The sequence below is a fragment of the Zingiber officinale genome, chromosome 7A, assembly GCF_018446385.1.
Source record: "Zingiber officinale cultivar Zhangliang chromosome 7A, Zo_v1.1, whole genome shotgun sequence".
NCBI classification, from domain to species: Eukaryota; Viridiplantae; Streptophyta; class Magnoliopsida; order Zingiberales; family Zingiberaceae; genus Zingiber; species Zingiber officinale.
In genome coordinates this window covers 88,688,312-88,712,355 of record NC_055998.1, presented here as the reverse complement: position 1 = coordinate 88,712,355, position 24,044 = coordinate 88,688,312, and the positions used below count along the sequence as shown (strand labels likewise).

At 34.9% G+C, this 24,044-nt stretch overlaps 1 protein-coding gene across 2 annotated transcripts; it reads left to right on the top strand.

Moving 5' to 3' along the window:
- Positions 1 to 16,841: 16,841 nt before the first annotated feature.
- Positions 16,842 to 23,791, top strand: LOC122001736 (GDSL esterase/lipase CPRD49-like). Of its 2 annotated transcripts, XR_006117455.1 has the most exons (7): positions 16,842 to 17,054; positions 17,772 to 17,849; positions 22,565 to 22,705; positions 22,783 to 22,859; positions 22,940 to 23,089; positions 23,333 to 23,560; positions 23,649 to 23,791. XR_006117455.1 is itself a non-coding variant. In XM_042556624.1 (6 exons), the coding sequence occupies exons 1-6, from the start codon at positions 16,944 to 16,946 to the stop codon at positions 23,481 to 23,483; spliced, it is 708 nt and encodes a 235-aa protein (XP_042412558.1). In that variant the 5' UTR covers positions 16,842 to 16,943; the 3' UTR covers positions 23,484 to 23,623. The 2 variants fall into 2 exon arrangements, 1 of the variants encoding a protein (XP_042412558.1); XM_042556624.1 differs by lacking the exon at positions 23,649 to 23,791 and having other exon boundaries at positions 23,333 to 23,623.
- Positions 23,792 to 24,044: the final 253 nt, after the last annotated feature.

Below are 24,044 nucleotides of genomic sequence, written 5' to 3'. Positions count from 1 at the left end.
TTTGTCTGTTATTGGGTCGAGCGGGAGAGCCGCTCGGCCAGTCGGCCGTCTGGACGATGCAACGGCCGGGACGAGCATCCACTTGGCGGATGAGTTGCTGCCGGCTACACCCCGTCGGGCAAAGGAGTCTTGCCTGTCGAGTAAGGCTGCATCCACTGTTTTTCGATTGGGATGGCCGCTCGACCTTCGTGTCTCTCTGGTTGAGCTTTATGAGCATTGGAAGCTCGGTGTCTGACCAAGCTGTCGAAGTGTTGGACCGGCTACTCTACCTGCTGACCAGGAAGGTAGTTCGCCCGATCGAACGCCCACCTAACGTTGACCACTTTGACCACCTGCTGGACGTGTTGGTGCGGGTAGCACTAACGGTCTAACCCAGGTTTTGATGAATGACAAATAGGTTAAGTTAGTTGTGTTGGTTGTCTGACACTTTGATCAAGTGTGCAGGAAAAGTCCAGACAGGTCGACGGGCTGACCGGATGTCTGGCACGAAGTCCAGCTAGGTCGACGGGCTGACCGGATAGCTGGCAAGAAGTCCAGGCGGGTCGACGGGCTGACCGGACGCTTGGCGAGAAGTCCAGCTAGGTCGACGGGCTGACCGGATAGCTGGCGAGAAGTCCAAGCGGGTCGACGGGCTGACCGGACGCTTGGCGAGAAGTCCAGCTAGGTCGACGGGCTGACCGGATAGCTGGCGAGAAGTCCAAGCGGGTCAACGGGTGGCAGGTAAGTAAGGTAAGTCACTGGAGGGGAGTGACTGCGAGGACGCGTTCCCGGGAAGGGAACATTAGGCGTCGATCCGGCTTAGATCCATTTCGGATATCTAAGTCGAGATCGTGACTAGATTCCGGTCTCGGAAAGACGGAATCTAAGTCATACTCTTTCTTATCCATCTATTGAACTTTAACTGTGCTAACAATCTGTTTTACAGGATACATATTTGCCTCGGACTAACCCTGTTTTACAGGAAAAAGGAGCTTTCTGAAACAAGGTGGTCCGGGCGCCCGGAAGGCAAATTTCATCCAGCCGAGTCGTCACCACGTGGAGCATCATGTTTCATGCAGCTACGTCACGTTCCAGGCGCCCGGGACAGCATATAAAAGAAGCCCCAGATAGGAGCTTCAAGAAAATCAAGTCTGCACTGAAAACTTACTGCTTGCTCTGCTGCTCTACGCTCCTGCGACGCCACGAGGCTATTCCGACAAAGCGCTTTCTTAAAGTCTAACTCTTCTTCTCTTGTCGGTATTTTATTTCTGTCAATTCTTGTACTTATTTGTAATCTTCATTCGAATTGATAGTGATTGCCCAACGAAAGTACTCACGGAGTACGGGCCTTCGAGTAGGAGTCGTCACAGGCTCCGAACGAAGTAAAAAACACCTGTGTTCATTTAGTTTTCCGCTGCGTATTTATACTCATCTTTATCGAATCGATATTCACCCCCCCCTCTATCGAATCTAACGGTCCTACAAGTGGTATCAGAGCAGGTACCACTCTGATTTGGTGCAACCAGTAATCAGGCAAAGGGGGGACTTTTTGAAAGAAAAATTAAATATCGTTTGTCTTTAAAATAAAACCTTACGCCTTTCGTTTTTTCCCTCCAAAACTGTTTTTGAAAAATACATCGTCATCTTTTCACTATTATTTAGTATCGACAAAATATTACATTTTCAAAAATTTGAGATAATATTTTTTATTAATATTTTAATAATATTTTATTATTTTTTTAAAAAAAAAAATTAGTGAAATATTATTTTTTCCAGCACTGCTAATCCAAGACCAAGTCTTGGGATTTTGTCTTTGTTTCATTGTGTGCAAGAACAATGTCTTTTCAAGAAGGATGGAACCCCAATGAACCACCACCGTACGATGAAGATTTCAACTACTGGAGGCGAAGAATGGAATGCTTCTTAGGAAGCGTAGATATCGATTATATGCTAATATTGAAAAAACCTTCTCAGAACTCGGAACTGAATAAAAACGTAAGTAAAATTATTTGTAATATTTTACCTAACAATATCATATGCAGACTAGAAAAATACAAGAATGCATATGAGCTGTGGACTCAGTTGATCAAGCTTCACGAGACGCCAATGGAGCTAGAAGATCAAGTTAAAGTCGAATCCGGACTCGAGTCAGATCCAACGGAGAAGCTTGCTGAATTAGGGGTTGCGCTCAAGGTTAGTAATATTTACCAAAACACCCTTGCTAGTAGTAGTTTAAAATATGTGCATGTTAATTTGGATATATCTGAAAGTATATGTGAAAATAGTGTACATGACAATACTTGCGAAAATACCCCTAGGACATTTTCTGATAAAACAAATATAATTAATTCAGAAAATACAGAAAATACCCCTAGGATATTTTCTGATAAAACAAATATAATTAATTTAGAAAATACAGAAAATCTGAAAATAATTAATAAATCTAAAAATTCGAATTTAAACCTAAACAAATTTGAAAATTCAAACAAAAAGGATGACAAGGTCAATATCAATCTAGACACAATTAATAAATTGTTTAATAATCTAGACAATATCAATCTAGAAAATTCTATCCAAACCCAAGATAATTTAATTAACAAAAATTAAATTTTAATGATAAGACTTATTTAATAAATTCCACTAATTATATCAACTTAAAAGGTAAAGAAAATATAAGGATAAAATCAAACACTTTGATAAAATCAAAACGGAAGTTAACAAACTTAAAATTAAATGTTAAAGATAACATATTAAACAAAAATAATCTAGAAAATTCAAAATTAACAATTAATAAAAAGTTAAAAGATAAACCCTTAAAGAAATATAATTCAAACAATTTAATTAACTCAAAATTAAATAAAAACCTAAACTTTAAAAATAAGCTACTAAAGAAAGATAAGTCAATTAACCCAATAAAATTAAAATTGAAAGAAAATTTAAATATTAAATATACTCTTTTAAAGAAAGATAATTTGACCAATTTAATTAATTCAAAATTAAAAACTTAAATTTAAATTACAAATTAAACATTAAAACTTAACTAAAACTAACTCTAATTATACAAGAAATCTTAAAAATAAAAATCAACAATTTAGGGGGAGGCTCCAGAATAGCTGGCACCTCCAAAAATAATTTACCCGACAGGGTAACCGAAACCAACCTACCTGGCAGGGTAGTTAGGAATAGAATAAACAGGGACAAAAAGTTTAACTTGACAAGTAGTACTGGTGAAGTTTTGGATGATAGTACGTTGGGGAAGCTTGGGCATCGCATGTCTAGAAAGATATGGCTTCGATCTGGTGCATTTGGCCAAGTGGAAGCTACCCCTTACGGATCCTAACTAGGTAGACCAAGGTTTGGTACTAAGCTCCGTGGATAGGACTATTCGGAAAACCTCGAAGGGTTGGTTACTTCTAATGATGTCCAGGTGACTCACCAAGCTTAGAAGTTTATCCGAAGAATGCCTATTTGTTGATACCAAAGCTAAACCTGAATCTAACACAAGTTAAACCAAACTCTATAATTAAATCTAATTCATCTCACAAAATTATAGGATTCCCTGATTGATAATCTAGATCGGGTGAGATGAATAAGGATTAAATTAAATAATTTTCAAATTAAAATTAATTTTCAAATTTCAAATTAAATTAAAATTAATTAAAATTAAATTTCGAATTTCAAATTAAATTAAAATTAATTTTCAAATTTCAAATTAAATTAAATTTAATTAAAATTAAATTTAATTAAAATTAAATTTCGAATTTCAAATTCAAATTATAATAACTTTAAAAACCATTTTAAAAATTCTTTAAAAACCATTTTAAAAATTCTTTAAAAACTATTTTTAAAAATTCTTTAAAAACTATTTTAAAAATTCTTTAAAATCTATTTTAAAAATTCTTTAAAAACTATTTTTAAAAATTCTTTAAAAACTATTTTAAAAATTCTTTAAAATCTATTTTAAAAATTCTTTAAAAACTATTTTAAAAATTCTTTAAAAACTATTTTTAAAAATTCTTTAAAAAACTATTTTAAAAAATTCTTTAAAAACTATTTTAAAAATTCTTTAAAATCTATTTTAAAAATTCTTTAAAAAACTATTTTAAAAATTCTTTAAAAACTATTTTAAAAATTCTTTAAAATCTATTTTAAAAATTCTTTAAAAAACTATTTTAAAAATTCTTTAAAAACTATATTTAAAAATTATTTTCAAAATTCTTTAAAATCTATTTTAAAAATTCTTTAAAAACTATTTTAAAAATTCTTTAAAATCTATTTTAAAAATTCTTTAAAAACTATATTTAAAAATTATTTTAAAAATTCTTTAAAAACTATTTTAAAAATTCTTTAAAAACTATTTTAAAAATTATTTAAAAAACTATTTTTAAAATTCTTTAAAAATTATTTTAAAAATTCTTTAAAAAACTATTTTTAAAATTCTTTAAAAACTATTTTTAAAATTCTTTAAGAATTATTTGAAAAATTCTTTAAAAAACTATTTGTAAAATTCTTTAAAAACTATTTGAAAAATTCTTTAAAAACTATTTTTAAATTTCTTTAAAATACTATTTTTAAAATTCTTTAAAAACTATTTTTTTAAATTCTTTAAAAAACTTTTAAAAATTCTTTAAAAACTCTTTAAAAAATTCTTTTAAAAATTATTTTAAAACATTTTAAAAAATTATTTTAAAAACTCTTTTAAAAATCATTTTAAACGTTAAAAAATTATTTTAAAACATTTTAAAAACTATTTTAAAAATCATTTTAAACTTTAAAAAATTGTTTTAAAAAATTATTTTAAAACATTTTAAAAATTATTTTAAAAACTCTTTTAAAAAATCATTTAAAATTTTTTTTTTAAATTATTTTAAAACATTTTTAAAAATTATTTTAAAAACTCTTTTAAAAATCATTTTAAAAAAAAACTTTAAAAATTCTTTTAAAACCTTTTAAAAATTATTGTTATTTTAAAAATTATTTTAACTTAAAAATTATTTTAACTTAAAAATTATTTTAACTTAAAAATTATTTCAAAAATTATTTAAAAAAAAAACTTTTAAAAATAATTTAAAAAATATTTTAAAAATCATTTTAAAACTATCTAAAAATTTTGTATCATTTTGAATGAAATTTTGTTAACTTAAAAATAGTAATAATAAATTATTTCTATAGATTATTTTCACTTTAAAAATTATTATTTTGACTTTAAACTCATTTTTAATCTTAAACATCATTTGAACCTTAAAATTAATTTTTAATTTGACTTAACTAAAAATTAAATCTTAAATTAAAACTTAATATTGAAATTAAAATTAAAATTAAATTTTTTGAACTTAGAACTTGAAATTAAACTTAAACTTAAATTAACCACTAATATTAATTTAAATCTAAAATCAAAACTGAATCAAACATATGTTAATTGACATAAAACATATTATAAAAATCATTTTAAATTCCTTTTAAATGCTGTTTTAGTAATCCCTTTAAATTTTTTTTTAATAATCATAATTATAACTAACACTTTCGTTGACCAGCTCAATCAAGTAATATGAAATTTAAATTATTTCACTAAGTATTAAATTATTAAATCAAGTGAAAACTAATCAATAAATTATTGATAATGCTTAACTGTTATTGAATTAATAAAATCTTATCTTATTTAACCTTAAACTAAAGTTAAGCACCTGAATCTAAAATTAATTAATAATTGATTAATCAAATTCAAATAAACAGTTATACCAAGGATACAGAGATAATAATATATGTATTACTAAATTAGACAAATGTGTTAGGGCTTTGAAATTTAACACAACCAAACCTTAGTATTAAAGGGGAGATATTAAATTAAGGGGAGTAACCAATTCAGGGGGAGGTTCAATTTCTTTTAAATCCCCTAGAAAAATTAATAAATAAGGAGGATTAATAAATTAAAGGAATATCAAATTAAAGGAATATCAAATTCAGGGGGAGGTTTATTTTTTAATTATCTCCTTAAGCGTTATTTTTTTAATCTTCTCTTTAAAATCTCTCTAGAAAATTCTACCTCATTTAAAAAAAAAATTACTTTGAATATTTTTAGCAAATATTTTCAAACTTTTAAGTATCAAGTTCAGGGGAAGAAATTAATTAAAATTTTGTGTGTTTGAAAAATACTTTTTTACATCTATTTTAAAACTAACTTATTTTTAAAACACCAGTTTTCAAAAAGTTAAATTTAACTAAGTTTAATCCCACCTAATTTTCAAACCTGATTTGAAAAATTAACTATTTCCAAAATTAGCCTTAAAAATTAATTTTGGCAAAAATTTTATTTCTTGAAAAGTTTAATTTTTGCTTTGTTTGAAAAATCGAAGTTGAAAAATTTACCTTTTTTGAAAATTAAATGTTACTTAAACATAAAAAGTAAATTTGAAAAACCTGTCTTGAAAATTTCTACACGCTTGAAAAGTTAAACTTGATTAACTTTAACTTTTCAAAACTCAACTTGTCTACCCCAAGTCAACTTGACTATTTTTTAACTTGGTGTTAAAAATTGCACTTTTATCTTTCAAATTTTGAACCAAACTTAGTTATCTTTCAAAATTTGATTACCTATTACAGTAAGTCTTCACTATGATTATTTACCTTTGTTCATTTTTTGATGAATGCCAAAGGGGGAGGAGGGTTAGGTGGTTAAGTTAGCTAAACCAATTTGAAAATACAAACTAACAAACTTTAAAACCACATAAATGCATGTTGTTTCTTGCATATGTTTTCACTAACTTAACCAGGTTGTCATTCTATCAAAAAGGGGGAGATTGTTGGTGCGGGTAGCACTAACGGTCTAACCCAGGTTTTGATGAATGACAAATAGGTTAAGTTAGTTGTGTTGTTGTCTGACACTTTGATCAAGTGTGCAGGAAAAGTCCAGACAGGTCGACGGGCTGACCGGATGTCTGGCACGAAGTCCAGCTAGGTCGACGGGCTGACCGGATAGCTGGCAAGAAGTCCAAGCGGGTCGACCGGACGGCTGGCAGAAGTCCAGCTAGGTCGACGGGCTGACCGGATAGTGGCGAAGTCCAAGCGGTCGACGGGCTGACCGGATGTTGGCAGAAAGTCCAGCTAGGTCGACGGGCTGACCGGATAGTGGCGAAGTCCAGACGGTCGAAGGGCTGACAGGACGTCTGGCGGTAAGTAAGGTAAGTCACTGGAGGGGAGTGACTGCGAGGACGCGTTCCCGGGAAGGGAACATTAGGCGTCGATCCGGCTTAGATCCATTTCGGATATCTAAGTCGAGATCGTGACTAGATTCCGGTCTCGGAAAGACGGAATCTAAGTCATACTCTTTCTTATCCATCTATTGAACTTTAACTGTGCTAACAATCTGTTTTACAGGATACATATTTGCCTCGGACTAACCCTGTTTTGTAGGAAAAAGGAGCTTTCTGAAACAAGGTGGTCCGGGCGCCCGGAGGGGATCCGGGCGCCCGGAGGTCCGGGCGCCCGGAAGGCAAATTTCATCCAGCCGAGTCGTCGCCACGTGGAGCATCATGGTTCATGCAGCTACGTCACGTTCCAGGCGCCCAGAAGGGATCCAGGCGCCCGAGACAACATATAAAAGAAGCCCCAGGTAGGAGCTTCAAAAAGATCAAGTCTGCACTGAAAACTTACTGCTTGCTCTGCTGCTCTACGCTCCTGCGACGCCACGAGGCTATTCCGACAAAGCGCTTTCTTAAAGTCTAACTCTTCTTCTCTTGTCGGTATTTTATTTCTGTCAATTCTTGTACTTATTTGTAATCTTCATTCGAATTGATAGTGATTGCCCAACGAAAGTACTCACGGAGTACGGGCCTTCGAGTAGGAGTCGTCACAGGCTCCGAACGAAGTAAAAAACACCTGTGTCTATTTTAGTTTTCCGCTGCGTTTATACTCATCTTTATCGAATCGATATTCACCCCCCCTCTATCGAATCCAACGGTCTTACAGGACGGACCCTACCTTACCACCGGATCAATACAGCTGTGTTGATCTAGAATGCTCTTAAAGAGCATTATAGCACCCCATCAACTCCTACGTTGAGGATGTTGACCTTTAAGTCTATAACTCATAAGAAAAGATTTGATCATACTATGAAGCAACATTTAATGCATATGTTGAGTATGATTGCCTCTATGAAGAATATGGGGGAGCCTATGTTAAATGATTTTCAAGTATTAGGAGTGATCCAGTCCTTGACTGACTCCTGAGAGACTGTTAAGAGCTATATCACACATACTAAAAGTATCCGTACTAGGGGTGACTAGGTCTGCTTTAGATTATGTTCACTTTACAAAATCGAGTAAGGGCTCCTGGGGTACAAAGCGCAAGTGGCGCAAGCATGAGAAGAAGATCAAAAGTCGTGGCAAGAAGAAGTCAATAGTAAAAATTGATGAAAAAGGACAGGGATAGAAAAGCAAGAAGAAGGATCTCGTAAAGAGCAATGTCTGATGCTACGTATGTAGTAAGCCAAGGCATTTCGCACGTGAGTGTAGCAAGCGAAAGGTATATCCTTCTTTATTATATGGTATGATTTATGTGTCATTTGGTGTGATGTTTGCTAACTCATCTCCTTTATGAATTGTAGATTAAGGAGCCACATATCATGTAGCTTGTAATAGGAGTGCATATGTGGAATTTCGCCGTTTAAGCCCACATGTGAGAAGACTGTATGTGGAAAATGGGGCATTTGTGTGGAGGTGAGATGGATTGATACTTGCAAGCTGTTGCTACAAAATATTCAAGTCCTGTATCTCCATGACGTGTTATATGCTCCGAAAATAAGGCGGAATCTAGTTTCCGCCCATAGTCTAGACCAGTTAGGATATTGTGTTGTAATTAGAAACTCTGAGGTTTCTATCTCATATGATAGTACTTTAATATGTTCCGGTTTAGTCTATGAGGGACTATATGCACTGAACTTGAATTCTTTTCATGAGTTTTATCCTATATCTACCATTGCCTTTATATTTGATAGTATAGTTAAAGATGTTAATATTTGACATAGTAGACTTGGTCATATAAGGCAAGAGAGGATGGGTCGATTAGAAGCATGTGGTGTGTTAGGCCAACTAACCAAGGTTGAGTTTCCCTTATGTGAATTTTGTCTAGAAGAAAAAACTACTAGAAAACTAGTTGGAAAAGCAATGAGGGCTGATATTTCATTGTAATTAGTTCATTCCAACATTTACAGACCCATGAATGTGAGAGCTCGAAACGGAATAACATATTCTATTATGTTTATAGATGATTTCACACGTTTTGGTTATGCCTACATGATCTTGCATAGGTCTGAGACACTAGAGTGCTTCAGAAGGTTTATTAGTGAGGTAGAAAATCAGCTAAACATAAGAGTAAAAACTCTCAGAACTGATCAGGGGCGTGAGTATATGTCTGAGTAGTTTATAGAGCTCTGTTTCAAAAAATGCATTACAAGACAACTGTTTATTCCTGCTACTCCTTAGCAGAATGGAGTCATTGAGAGAAAGAATATAACTCTATTGGAGATGATGAGTTCATGATCATAAAGCCGGTAGAAGGGGGAGAGGATGAATAACATTTTTTGAAAAATTATGAATTAAAATGAGTTACGTAGCGGACTAAAGAAAATAGAAAACAATGCTAACATAGATGATTTTACTTGGTTCGGAGCCTGTGACGACTCCTACTCCAAGGTCCACGATCGTCGATCACTTTCGTTGGACAATCACTATCATTCAACTAATTAGTTGCAAATATTGAGTATAAGAACTGAAATTAGTTGTTACCAACAAACAGAAAGGAAATTGGAATCATTCATTTTTCGAACTTCAGAGCAGCCTTGCGATGTCGTTGGAGTCTTTTCGGAGTAGCACGCAAGAATAAAACTTGTAGTAGTTGATGTTATTAAGCAGTTGGTCAAAGGCTCTTATATATGCCCATTCTGGGAATCTGGACCTTTGCTGACATGACGATCTCTCATCGAAACTTCATCCGCGAAGTTTACCCACTTCCAGGCGTCTGGACCCCCTTCAGGCGCTTAGACCGTTGGCATGGGTTCGGCTAGTCGACGCGCTCCAACTCATCTTCAGATAATTTTTCTAGTATGAGTGCCTGGACCAGTTTCGGGCACCCGGACTGCCCGTATGCTTGGTGCCCGCCCGAGCGAGGCTGGTCTGAGCGCTTAGACTAGCTCTGGGCTCCCATACTCCGGGCGGCCGGATCCCTTTCGGGCTCCCGAACTTTGGGTGCCCAGACACTCTTTTTTTCATTGTTCTTCCATATAAAAAAGAGTTAGTCCTGGGCAAATAAAACTATGTTTATCCTGTAAAATAAAGTTAGCACAACATAATAAGATAAAAGTAGGAATTAGATCCTGTCTTCCCAAGATCAGAATTTAGTCAAGGTTTCAATTTAGGTTTCCTAAATAGATCTAAGTTGGATCGATGCCTACAATTCCCTCAACTGGGAACACGTCCTCATTGGATCTCTCCTCCAGTTGCTTAGCTCTTACTTACCAATTGCAGTTTCTTGAATTATCTTTGACCCATCAGGTCTTCCTGCCAGTTGTCAGATGTCGCAGATCCAACTAGACTTCGGCTGGTTATTAGGTCCCGTGGACCCAACTGGACTTCCCACAGATATCGGGCCCCACGGGCCTATCTGGATTTTGCACCAACTATCGGGTTTCGTGGACATAGTTGGATTTCAGCCTAGTGTCAGATCCTTCAGACCTGTCAACTCCTGCACACTTGGTAAATCAATTAGATTACAAAATACTCTAACTTTAATCCAGTTGTCATTCATCAGAACCTGAGTTAGATCATTAGTGCAAATTGCACCAATAATTTATGATAACGCAAGTCAATTTACCAATCTCTCATTGGGGGGATGTGTTATTGATTACAATCTATGTCCTTAATAGTGTTCCAACAAAGTCTGTGGTTAACACTGTTGAAGTGTATACAAAAGCCTAGCTTTTGTAAACATTTATTTTTGAAATAAAAGAATCACATTGGTTAATATCTACATTTATTTGTTAAATGTAATTGTTCAATTAATTTATAAAGTAGATAACATGGAGTGCGGTGTCACACTCAGGAGATCATGTTATCGGTTCTCTATAAATTATAAACAGTTGCTCACGACTAAGATGGAAAGGAACAAACCATCAGAATAGTCGTAGTGTAATTAAATATTAGTTTATCTTGACTAATAAATTACATTGATACACTTTAAGTGTATTGAATAGGACCATTTAGGTAAGTTCTTTTTGTACTGACTTAGTAAAAGAACTAGACCTTAGTTATTATGGAAGTGTGCGCTCTTAATCCTAATATAATAACAAGCACATATATTTAATATTTATTTCTTTGACTTATCAAAGGGTGAGATTTAGCTCGATAAATCAATATGCCCGATAAGTTGGGAAATGATATTACTTATAGTGTGTGTGTTGTTGATTATAGAAGGAATCTGTGTCCTAGTTATCTAGGTTGAGAATGTCCCCAAGAGGAGCTCATAAGGATTGCCATGTTAAACCCTGCAGGTGGACTTAGTCCGACATGACAATGAAGTTGAATGATACTACTCTTGGAGCTAGATATTAATTAAGTGAGTTGTCAGTAACTTACTTAATTAGTGGACATTCATAATCTTAAACATAGAGAGACTAACACACTCATGATAAGAAGGAGCCCATAATATAATTTGGGATTGGTGCGGTAGTGCGGTAATAACTTTATAGTGGAATGAGTTATTATCGATGAACTTGAGTTGTGTGTTCGGGGCGAGCACGGGATACTCAAGCTCATCGGAAGGCCAAAACCAATTTCTCCTCTAGGTGTCGTAGTCTCATTATAACCTCAAGTCTATCCAAATGTAAGGCTCTTCTTGGTGTCCAAGAAGGGGGTCGGCCCATTACTTGGTGACCAAGCAATGACCGACCACATCTCCTCTTACTTGGTGTCCAAAAATTTTTGTACAGTGGAACCGGTACTTTTTCCTAGGACTAACCAACAAACACCCCATACGAACTTTGGATAGTGAGACAGTCTATCCTTATCCATCTTAGGTCATGGGGTTGTGTTGCGCATGTTAGAGATTTCTCACACAAGTATGTCAAGTTAGGGCTGTGAGGAAAGAAGTGTATCTTCATAAGATACTCTGAACACTCCAAAGGGTATATGTTCTTAGGAGAATATACGGACGATACAATAACTGAGATTGAATCTTGTAATGCCATATTTCTTAAGAATGATTTTTCTAAGAGAGGAGAAATTGATCGAAAGTACACCTTCTATGAGATGGATGAGCCTAGTGGTATAGTCAAGCTTAGTAGTGGGATTCAAGACCTGGTTATGGATCTTGGTCCTAGTGGGAGTGATTCATTTGAAGGTGGGGAGACTCTCTATCTCCTCGTAGGAGTGGTCGGGGAAATATACCTCATCGTCGTTTCCTGATTAAAAATGAGATTCTCATTGTGACTCCAGAGGACGATGATGAACTAAGGACCTGTGGAGAGACTCTCAAGGGTTCTGAAAAATACCAATGGTTAATGGCTATGTAGGAAGAAATGGAATCAATGAAAGTCAACGAGGTCTGAGAATTATTTGACTTACCTAAGGGTTGAAAGGCCATTGGGAACAAGTAGGTTTTCAAAATCAAGAGGAAGGTTGATGGATCGATCGAGAGATATAAAACTCATCTTGTAGCCAAGGGTTACATACAAAAAAAGGGCATTGACTATGAGGAGACTTTCTCCCCAGTAGTTAAGTTTACATCGACCCATTTACTTTTAGTGATTGTCGCAAGTTAGATCTAGAGTTACACCAGATAGACATTAAGACTACTTTCCTTAATGGAAGTTTTTGATGAGGAGAACTACATGAAACAACTCTCTGGATTCATTTTAGTAGGTCAGGAAAATAAAGTTTATCGACTTTAAAAGTTGATATATGGCCTAAAGCAATTATCCAGGCGGTGGTACATAAGATTTCATGAAGAGGTAATATCTTATGGTTTAACAATGGTCGAAGAGGATCATTGTGTCTATTTAAAAATGTTAGATGACTCTTTTATGATTTTGTCGTTATATGTGGATGACATAATGTTGGCTGGGAACAACATTGAGTATCTTATAAGCATTAAAACATGGTTGTCATCTAGCTTTGACATGAAAGACATGGGTGAAGCTGAGTTTATTCTTGGAGTAAAGATTCAAAGGGATCGCTCGAGAAGAGTATTAACTATTTCACAAGAGACCTATATTAAGAAAATTCTCAAACACTTTGGGATGAGTGGTAGAAATCCTATTGATACTTCAATCACTAAAGGTGAAGGTCTGAGCTTGGAAATGTGTGCTAAAACTCAGGAAGAAGTAAGAGAAATGAGTAAAGTACCTTATTTCAGTATTATAGAAACTTTAATATACGTAATATTATGTACATGACCGGATATATGTCATGCAGTTGGTATGGTATGTAGATATCAAGAAAATCCTGAAAGGGGTCACTGGAGAGCAGTAAAAAGGATTTTTTTTTTTGATATTTCAAAGGAACTACAAACTTCTCTCTGTGTTATGGAGGAGGTGATTTGCGACTTGTGGGATATTTAGATGTCGATTGGGGAGAGCGATCTGAATAAATGCAAATCAATATCTGGTTTTACTTTCTTGCTCAATGGTGGAGGCATTTACTGGACTAGTAAGAAGCAAACTTGTGTTGCTCTATTTACGATGGAGGCTGAGTTCGTGGCTTGTTCATTAGCACTTCAAGAGAGTGTTTGGCTACAAAGACTATTAGATGACTTAAGGATTGTAGCAAACAGTGGGAGGCTAGTAATGATTTATTATGATAATCAGGTCGCTATCGCTTACACTCTGAGATCCTAAGTTTCATAGTAGAACTAAACATATAGATACCAGATATCATTATGTATGAGATATCATTGAGAAAAATAAAGTGACTATCAGGTAGATTTCAACACATAGCATGGTTGTTGACCTCTTTACCAAACCTATTAGTAGAGACTCTTTTATAGGACATAGAGAGTCATTGGGTTTGTGCAGTCTATAACATGTTTTAGTTTGTATTGACATGACTATAGTAATGCCTAATGATATATATAACTTATGCATTGATTGATCACATTTTTATATATAATGTCTTTGTAATACACTTATTATATATATGTCCTGTGATATAATAGATATGTCAGGCAAACAAGGTCAACTCTATCACACAAGTGACCACCTCTAAGAGTGGAGTTAAGACGGTTTCTAGTTCTTAAAGGTTTTGAAAGTACCCCTGTTAGAACTTAAGTCACCCTGATATATGTTCAGGATAAGGTCATGTGCGACATGACCGACATAGGTGTAGACACATCCATATTACCTGTAAGAAGCTAGGTTTGAGATCTTAGATATCACCTGCGAATTTGAGATATGTCTTTGAGGTACTCTCTCAAAAATCTCTGGGTAGAGTCTTATGTGTAGGTTGAGTCTTATACTTACATAATGTTAGAAAAAACTGACATATGCCCTTCTAAGAGATGAGGGATTAATATTGTGGCACGTTTCATACCACATGTGGTATGACAACTAGGATAGTGGGAGCGACAATAACTTTATATCCCTGAGCCTCACTGTGAGATCTGAAATCCTCTAGGTGGGATTTCTTGTACCCTTATTAGTTTTAGCTGTTTCTTGATGTCATGATTTAGTGTTTGCTACTTAAGTCTGTTTATCGACAACTTGAAAGATAAATTAAGGTTTGAGGGGCAGGTCTAGGAAAGCAATTGAGTTGAGATTGATAGATTCGAGTTTGGGAAAAGAAAGACCAATTGATAATACATCATCATATAATATTCACTGACTAGTCTTTTATGTTTATCTATGTAGAGATTAAAATATATTAGTGAATATCAAATTGAGTGTCATCTCGGGATTACTTTCGATGAGGAAAGTAGCTCGATGGATATATTCAGTCTTGGATATGGGGTACAATGAGATTTTGCATCTTATGATACAATGATGATTATGCAATCATCCTAACAGGTGCATTGAATAATTTTGTATGCAGGTGTCTTTCAAGTCGCACGACATTTAACTCTGTATGGAGGCCTAGTATGATGATATAATGGGTCACATGAGTTGTGATCTAGTGATGAAAATTAAATGTCCTTATGTGCAAGCGGGAGATGTTAGTAACTTATGCCCACTAAGGGCATTCAACAATGTTAGTAACTTATGCCCACTATGGGACATTCATACATGTAAGTAATTTATGTCCACTATGGGGTATTAATACATGCAAGTAACTTATACACACTGTGAGACATTAATATATATAAATAACTTATACCCACTATAGAGCATTCATACGAAGGTTAATAACCTCCTAATGTTAGTAGCCCCCCATTTTTATCTTATCCTATAAATTCATACTTCTTGTGTGAAATATGGAAGTGAGAAAAAAAAAAAGAAAAGGGAAGGAAGTCTAAGAAAGAAGAGAGTTGTAGTCTCTATCTTGTTGAGTAGAACAAAAGAAGACTATCATCACACATCACTAGGTTAAGGGTTGAAACGTTGTGACATAACATTGATAGTTTGAGATACGTGACTATCATATGGCTTCGAGTAGTTCATGGCTAGGGTTTACAATAATTCTGAAGGTTTACAGTGCCAAAGATTAGATCATCATCAACTAAGGTATAAATTTAATTTTCGTAAACTAGAAGTAAATTTATGTATTTTACTTTTATTAATATTTAACAATTACTTTGTTTGAGAGGAAAGAAAGAGGAATCATGGTTAAATATATAAAGTTATAAAATATATTTATAGTTTAAATTAGACATTTTTATAATATTAATATTTATTTTATAAATATAAATTAGATATTTTTAATAACAAAATTAATTCTTTTATATTATTATTTAAATTAGTTATTTTTTAATAAAAAATTAATTCTTTTTTACTACTAATAATAATAGAATTATGAAAATAATGTCTTATTCACCAATAATAAAATAATTAAATGAGAAATAATAAAAATAATGACTTTAAAAACATCAAATAAAAAATTTGAAAGATACCGTTGATAATAAAAATTCTTTAGTTCTTTCAAAATTTCTAAGTAAAAAAAAAAAATGAAAGATCTCCTTTTAAATTTTGATGATAAAATAATTTTTTCTTTCAGTTCAGTCAGTCAGAAGATGCGTCAAATTCCTTCCTCCGACGATCCAGTATCAAGGAATTGAACTCTGACAGCATAACAATAGTTTGGGTTGACATAGTTGAAAATTGAAAATTTTCTTAAACTATTTAAGAATAAGAATAAAATTGAAATAAAAAATCTTTTCCGTTCTAATCTCCTTCCTTACACTCCAATTTGAAGGGTAAGTAAATCTTCCTTTTTCATATGTAAGGAAGAGGTTAAAACTTATACTTCCTTATCTTTTCCTTTCTTTCTTTTGCTTCCCTCCTTTTCTCATTTACCTTTCTTTTCCTTCCCCCACCTTCTCCCAAACATACCTTCCTCCCAAACATACCTTAATAATATTAAGTATTTTATTTATTTATTTTAATGAATGATGATACGTGGCGAGTTTATCCTTGTGAAGCTATCTCTTGTGGTTTTATCATTGCCCCTGGCTAGTATCCAAATTATCATTTAGACATTCACAATTCGATCCTCAATTATGATATATTTATAAGAATTTTTTCATTAAATAAGATTCATAATCAAGAAATACTAGACTTCTTGCCATGAACACTAAATCAGAGCCGATGAAAAAGTTTTATAGGGCCACACTGATTACCCAGACCAGTTAAGTTTATTATTATTATTATTATTATTATTATTTCGTGTGTGGTATCGCCGCTCCCTTACTGGACGAGCCGTGCGCACCGCTACGGTATATATCGATCCATCGGGGGATCGGAGGAGACAGACCGATCGGGAGGAGTGATGGTCGGACCCGGAAGACCGTTGTTCGTGCTCTTCGGATCTTCCATCGTCGAGTTTAGCTACGGGAACGGCGGCTGGGGGGCCATCCTCGCCGACTACTACGCCCGCAAGGTACTCCCGAGATTTCTCCCTGTTCTCGAAGTTCTTCGTTTGGATCTTTGAATCTGATGATTGCCATGGGGTTTTCACAAATCTCCATCTTTAAGTTCTGTAACAAGATAGGATCTTGTTCGGTTGGTTCATAAATAAACCATTTGATTTGGTAGATACTCTACTTTGTGATCGATTAGAGCTTCGACCTTTCCCAGAGATAATTTAATTGATCTGCTTGTCCTAGTTAAAAAACGACGGAGAAAATAGGATCGATTGATATAGAATGTCACTTAGTTTGCTTTCTTTAGTTTTGACGTGCAACCTCTCCTATATTTCAGGTAGTTCAAAGAATTGTTTGTTTTTTACACATAATCTTCTTTTCTGACATACTTATCTGGATTGTCAGGTAGTAATTTACCTGGTGTGTAAGATAACCAGTTTAGTCGCTAGCATCACATATACAAGAGGCTTGTGAATTTTTCGAACATGTATACATACATTGAATACAGAGTCATGAATTTTAATTGCATCCTACAGTCAGCATCATCAACTTTCCTGCAATTTAGGGTTCTTATCTGCAATAAAACTATGCTTGCAATATACGTATGCTAACAGAGCATGCTCTGTATATTTTAGATTTTGCAAACAACTTTCCTACTTTTAAATTTCAAGTTTCGGGACCACATACATCAATTTTTTTGGTGAATTTCTCACTACTTTTCTGATACGAGATAGGCTGACATTTTAGTGCGGGGATACGCTGGATGGAACTCAAGACGTGCTGTCCAAGTGCTTGATAAAGTTTTCCCAAAGGTAAATGGCAGAACACTATATGTTTTAGATAATTTCCAAAAGGTCTACTTATAATGTGTATCAAAAAGTTCTAGGTAACTTCTCCATGCTTCTGTTCCTCATACTGCATGCTGATCAATGGTGATGTAGTTTTGTACAACTTTTACAAGTTAGGTCTTTTTTACATGAAGATGTTCTATGAACTGGACTCATTCTAATTGTGAACTTTATTATAAAAAGACAGATCAGGGTTCATAGGATTGCTGATGCGCAATAAGTCAATTGCAGTTTCTTTACTTTTTTCCTCCTCCTCTATGATTTTATCAGTGATCAAACTACCTGCTCATACTAGATGCTGCATCAGGAATATTAATTTGAGTCTATCAAGGTTCAACCTTGTCTGCTTTGCTAGCTCCATTATCCTCTGAATCTTAACACCTTGATTAATTGTTTTAGGAGTTTTTTTTTTTTCATGTTACATCTTGTATGCTACTATGCTTTTAAAACTCTTAGTAACAACTATTACACAACAATGTAAACACTAATGCTTCCGTCCATACATGTATCATGTTCCTTGAAGTTCCCTTTCTGCTGAAATAAACTTATCCAACTAGACTAGAATAATATGGTTGCTTGGTGTCTAGAGGGTTTTTTTTTTTTTTAAGTAATTAAAGGTCAAGGGTTCAATTTTCTGCTGTGATGTTTGAGGGTGTCAACTAGCTTAGTTGGTACATGCCGTGGAAGTTGTTGCCAAAGTTTTGGGTTCAAAACCCGCCTTCACTTAGCTGTGAATGCTTAAGGCTCCTATAACCATCATTTTCAAAAGAAAAATTAAAGAGAGAGAAAAAATTGTCATATTTCTCAGAGATTTATATAAAAAAATTCTCATCATACTATTCCTATTTTCTTCATCTACAAGATCCACCTAAATGTTTTGCTCTGGCTTGTATATGCTTAGTTCCTACCCATCAATGATTCTTTGGAGGGTGCAGATTTATTGAACTTCAAATTGACAAACAAAAAGACATGACTAGTAAACCTAACAGTATATTTGCACCATAGATCAGAATGCACCCGACATCAATCCTAGGTAGTTTATCTTATCATATATCAAGTACTCAAAATAAAGAGAAAAAAGAAAAAGGAAAAAAGAAAAACAACTAGCTGATTGTTTACAATAGCAAAATAAGAAAGATGAAAGTATGTATAATTGAATATTCAGTTTTATCATATTTTTCCTTGACTTACTGAAGAGAAGCAATACATGTTCACAGTTCCTGTCTTCATTCAATAATCACAGTAAGTTTTCGACAATTAAGTTTGTTGGCAACTTCTCAGTAGGGATTTAAATGAACATAATGTTCGTGAACCAGATTGATAATTGGCTTGTTAAAAGTTCATTTAGGATATTTTAAAATATATCTATACAACAAAAAAGCTTTAGCACTAGTGAGCTCGGCTTGGTAACATAAGTAAATAAAGATTGTGAATAGTTCTCAAATAAACTTACTTAGTAACTATTGTAAAGCTCCATTATAACATTGTATCATTATTTGTTTAATTTTTTATTCAAATATATAAAGAATAAATTACATGTGTATATTTACCATTGTTTCTAGATATATTATTATTTTATGGTTTCAAATTATCTATAATATCTAAGATTATAAAATAATATAAGTTCATTCATTGATCAACCTTTTAACTAAATTATAAGGATAACATTGTCTCTTATTGATCTTAGTCAAAAATTGAGCTCGATTAGCTTTTTAAAGCAAACTTGAATATACTCTTAAGCTAAAAAAGATAAACAAACAAGCTTGAGCACATTCTAGGTTGGTTAGTTTTCAGCCCCTACCTCTCATCATATGGAACCATGCTGTCCAGTTTAAACCCAACAGCAAAAATTTGCATTATGCTCATAACAAATTGCCATGAGAAAATATTTTAACACATCAACTTCAAGACATCAGCATCTGGATCTGTTATAAATAGGTTGTTGGCAAATTTGTAGTTTGCCACACTAGCGGAGACTACTATGCCATAAATCTGGAGCATGTACCCAAAACTAAATCATCTTACAAGACAATGGCTGAAGGGTTATTTTGAATGGAGAGAAAACCTGGTGGTGCTCTGCACCATCAAAGTAGAAATTCATGGATTATTCAAACTGGAAGCTACACAGGCTAACTAGTGTATCTTGCAGATGAATGCTGACAAAGCACCTCCTGCTCCCTTTGTGTTGCTGATTAGGGGCATTAGACATCTCCTATTCACTTGTGAGTTTGCTAGCTATGGATAGCAATGCATTCTTCCCACTGGAATCATTTCTGACTCACTAGATAAAATTTATTGGATGTCTTTCATTACAAGTTTACTATCTTAGAAGAACCATAATCAATGCTGTAGGATTTTGTTCGACACTAGGAAAAAAATGTAAAACTGTAAACACTTATAGAGCGTTTGGTTTCCATTTTCATTTTATGAAAAACGTGCGTTTTTTTTTTTTTTTTTTTTTAGAAAATAACTTTTAGACATTCTCTATTCTATTTTCCCATAAAATGATATCTCCTTTTCTAGAAAACAAACGTGGGTATTGCAAACCAAACAATGTTTTTTATTTTCTCAGAAAATGAAAATAGAAAATTTACAAACTAAACGCTGCCTTAGGGTTTAGGGTCGAACAAGATCTTTTGTCGTCGTGCTGGTTCTCGGAAGAGCAATCACGAATGAGATCGAAGAGCCCTAAGATTCCACGAGCCAAATCCTCCTGATTTGGATGTTCTCTTGGAAGATAAGAGATGAATCCATGCGTGTAGGGAAAAGGCCACCCTTCAGTCTCTCTTGGGCGCAACATATAAGGAGGAGCCAAGTGAGGTACGTGGGCAGTTTATGTAACTGCCCACGCCTCCCACTTCTCCCACGTCCAACATGAATAGCGTAATCATCTTTTCGTCATTTCTTTTTCTAATAGAGTTGTTAGTAGCATAGCAGAATCAAGGAAACTAAGAACAATAACAGAAACACAGAGAACACTAAATTTGCTTGGTTCCCAACGCCCCAGGATTAGCGCATCCAAGGCTATGCATGAAGCAGTAGTCCACTAGTATCTTTCTCCTTTCTCGACTCTTCCGGAGGCAGAGAAACCTCTTGCAAGTTGAAAGACTCAATCACAAATAAGATAATATGAGTAGGAGTATAAAGAATGAGCACGTAATTAAAAACAAACAAACTCATCGTAGACCGGCTCGAAACCTTGAGTGTCATGACACTCCTCGCTTCTCGGACCACAGGAGCGGCGTTTAGAGAACTAGCATGAAGATGGACGTTTACAAGAGTTGCTGGAAGACGCTGCATCAATTCCCCTTTAATATAACTTGATCAACACTTCCCCAGTCGACTGGAGGCCCTTCGTCGCATGGACGTTGTTGACATAGCTGCAAACCCAATCCTCTTCGAGATAAGTTTTTGACCTCTCAGTCGACTGGACACCCTCAGGTCGCCCCCAGCTCAGCCAAAACTTATTTGAGACCCGACTTGTTAGGACCCGATCAGGTTGCCTGTCGATCAACTTAATATTCCCTTCCGGTGTACCCTATTCACTTTTAGTCGACCGTATTCACTTTTGATCGACCGTATTCCCTTCTGGTCGACCGTATTCTCCAGTTGACAGTATTTCCTTCCGGTTAACCTGTCAACCATATCCTCTAGTCCGCAATTGGTGTCGTTTGAGCCTTTGTCCAAGATGCACAACAAACAGGCAAAATAAGCAAAACCTAATACTTGGTTTATCTAACCTATTAGGTTCACTTGAAGTCTACTCCAAGATTTCTCTCTTTGTTAAGCAATCAGCTCCCAGCTGACTCCACTTAGACTTGTTTGTCAAGCAATTAACTCTCCACTTGGACTATATTCACCTAGCACCCAACTAAGACTTTTGTCCGCTAAGCAATTAGCTCCCAGCTGACTCTACTTGAACTTGTTTCACCTAGCACTTAGTTTGGACTTTCCACTGCCTAGCTTGACTTTCTAGGATTTTGTCACTACCGAGCTTCACTCATTATGACTTTTCAACTGCCTAGCTTCAGTCCTACTTGGACTTCTCACTCATTTCCAACCCTCAAGTCAACCTTGACTTTACTTGGACTCTTCAAGTCACTACCTAGCCAAGATCAATTTATTTGGTCACCCTTGATGCCTTGACCAAATTCCCTTAAATATATTGTTCAAATCAAACCATCAAAATCGTAGAGGCGACTGCACCAACAAAGGCAATGGATCCTATGCTGGATTTGGAGCAATTTGGTGCTTAAGAAACCAAAGAATATCTCAGAGAGCTTGCCAAGGTAGTAAGAAGAAACATTGTTGCTCTATACGACTTACTATAGCCATTAAGATGATTACTTCTTTCTGAATGATAAAACATACTGTATGGGTGGGAAATTGGTGAACTCCCAACTCTTTGCCTTTCACTTGCTTGACATATTTTCTATCGATGTATTTCTGTAGGGCTTTTGTTTCCGAGTTCTTTCATGAAGATCCAGTTGTCAAGTGATTTTGTTTTTGTTTAATGTTTAATCTAGCACTTACCTGGTTGAGTTTCTAATTAGTTATCTACAAAGCTAGCAATATTTAGCTAACAATACTCCTGTTCATTATGTCGCTAGTTAAATTGGCAATTATCACAATTCCTTATCACTTACATCCAACGTTTAACCTCTGTGACTCTCTACTAGAATGCAGCAATTCAACCTGCTTTGGTGATTGTTTACTTTGGCGGGAATGATTCTTGCATTCCTCACGCATCCATCAAAGGTCCTCATGTGCCTCTTCAAGAATATATCGCGAACATGGAAAAGATTGCAGTTCACCTAATGGTAGCTCTGTTTCTTTTAACAGTTGAAGCTACATAAAGATGTTCTTGACGTGTCGACATTGAAATGTTATTTTCCAGGGTTTATCTGAGAAGACACGGATTATTTTCCTTAGCTGCCCTCCTGTTAATGAGGAAATGCATCGTCTGACACAAGAGTAATGCACTGGTGGTCCATCTCTAGTCATTTGTTCAAACTTCATACTTTCGAGATTCACTCACTTTACCCCTAACGCAGTTCTAAACTATGTGTGACGAATCGTTCAAACGAATCCTGCAAAAAGTACTCAGAAGCTTGCAAGCAACTGTGCTGGCGGATGGGTCTGAAAGTTATTGACCTTTTCACTATAATTCAAGAGCATGATGACCAGAGTACTCCATGCTTTATGTAAGTATGCATGTATTGTTTTCCCATATTTTGACTGACCTCAATCTAGTATTACTGTCGTAATTTCTGCCTTGCATTTCTAATTCATGCTCCTTCGACCATTGATCCTTGATAGATAATTGCGACAGGTAGAACACAAACTCCAACAATAATACTAGTCGTCGAAACTTGATAAATACTTCTTTAGATTTTCAAGTTATATTGCTGCTGAAGCACTTGGTTATATACTTTCTGCTGATGCAGTGAGGATGGAATTCACTTCTCGGCCGAAGGAAGCAAGGTCCTAGCAAGAGAGATTCTTAAGGCGATAAGAAATGCTGATTGGAAGCCAACTTTATACTGCAATGCCATGCTGCCAGAGTTCGCAGAGGACTCAGATTATGATTCGGAATGATCCTACTCCGCTTATTAAAATGCTGATTATGATTCAGAATGATCCTACGCTTGCATTGACAACAATTGGACTCAGATGTACAGCTATTCAGATTGTTGCTAATCCTACTCTGCTTATTAAATTTATTAGTTTTAAAAAAACTTATTGAACTTTCTTATCATGTAGGTTTCTTCATCTTCGTCGAGTGATGACTCTAAATCTGATTTGTTCTCCACTTCTCCTTAGCTTTTAAAGCGATAGTTATTTGACTTTTCTATATTTTTAAATTATGCACATTGAGATTAGTATAATTCCAAAGTTGAAAATAATTTTTCTAAATTACTTATCTCTAGGTCCTTTGAGATTAGGAATCTACTATTGATATCCATTCAGGGGTTTTTGGAAATGTGTTGAGTGTATATTTGAGTGAGTCTCAATTTGTTACTGTTTCTCCAAGGTTGTAAAGCCCAGTGATTACCTCTTTCAGCTTTGTGTGCAGTTGTATGACCGCTTCTCCTTCTTTTAGCCGTAGGTAACTCAGTTGATTTCGAAGCAAGTCGTGTTCGATTGATCTGGCAGAAT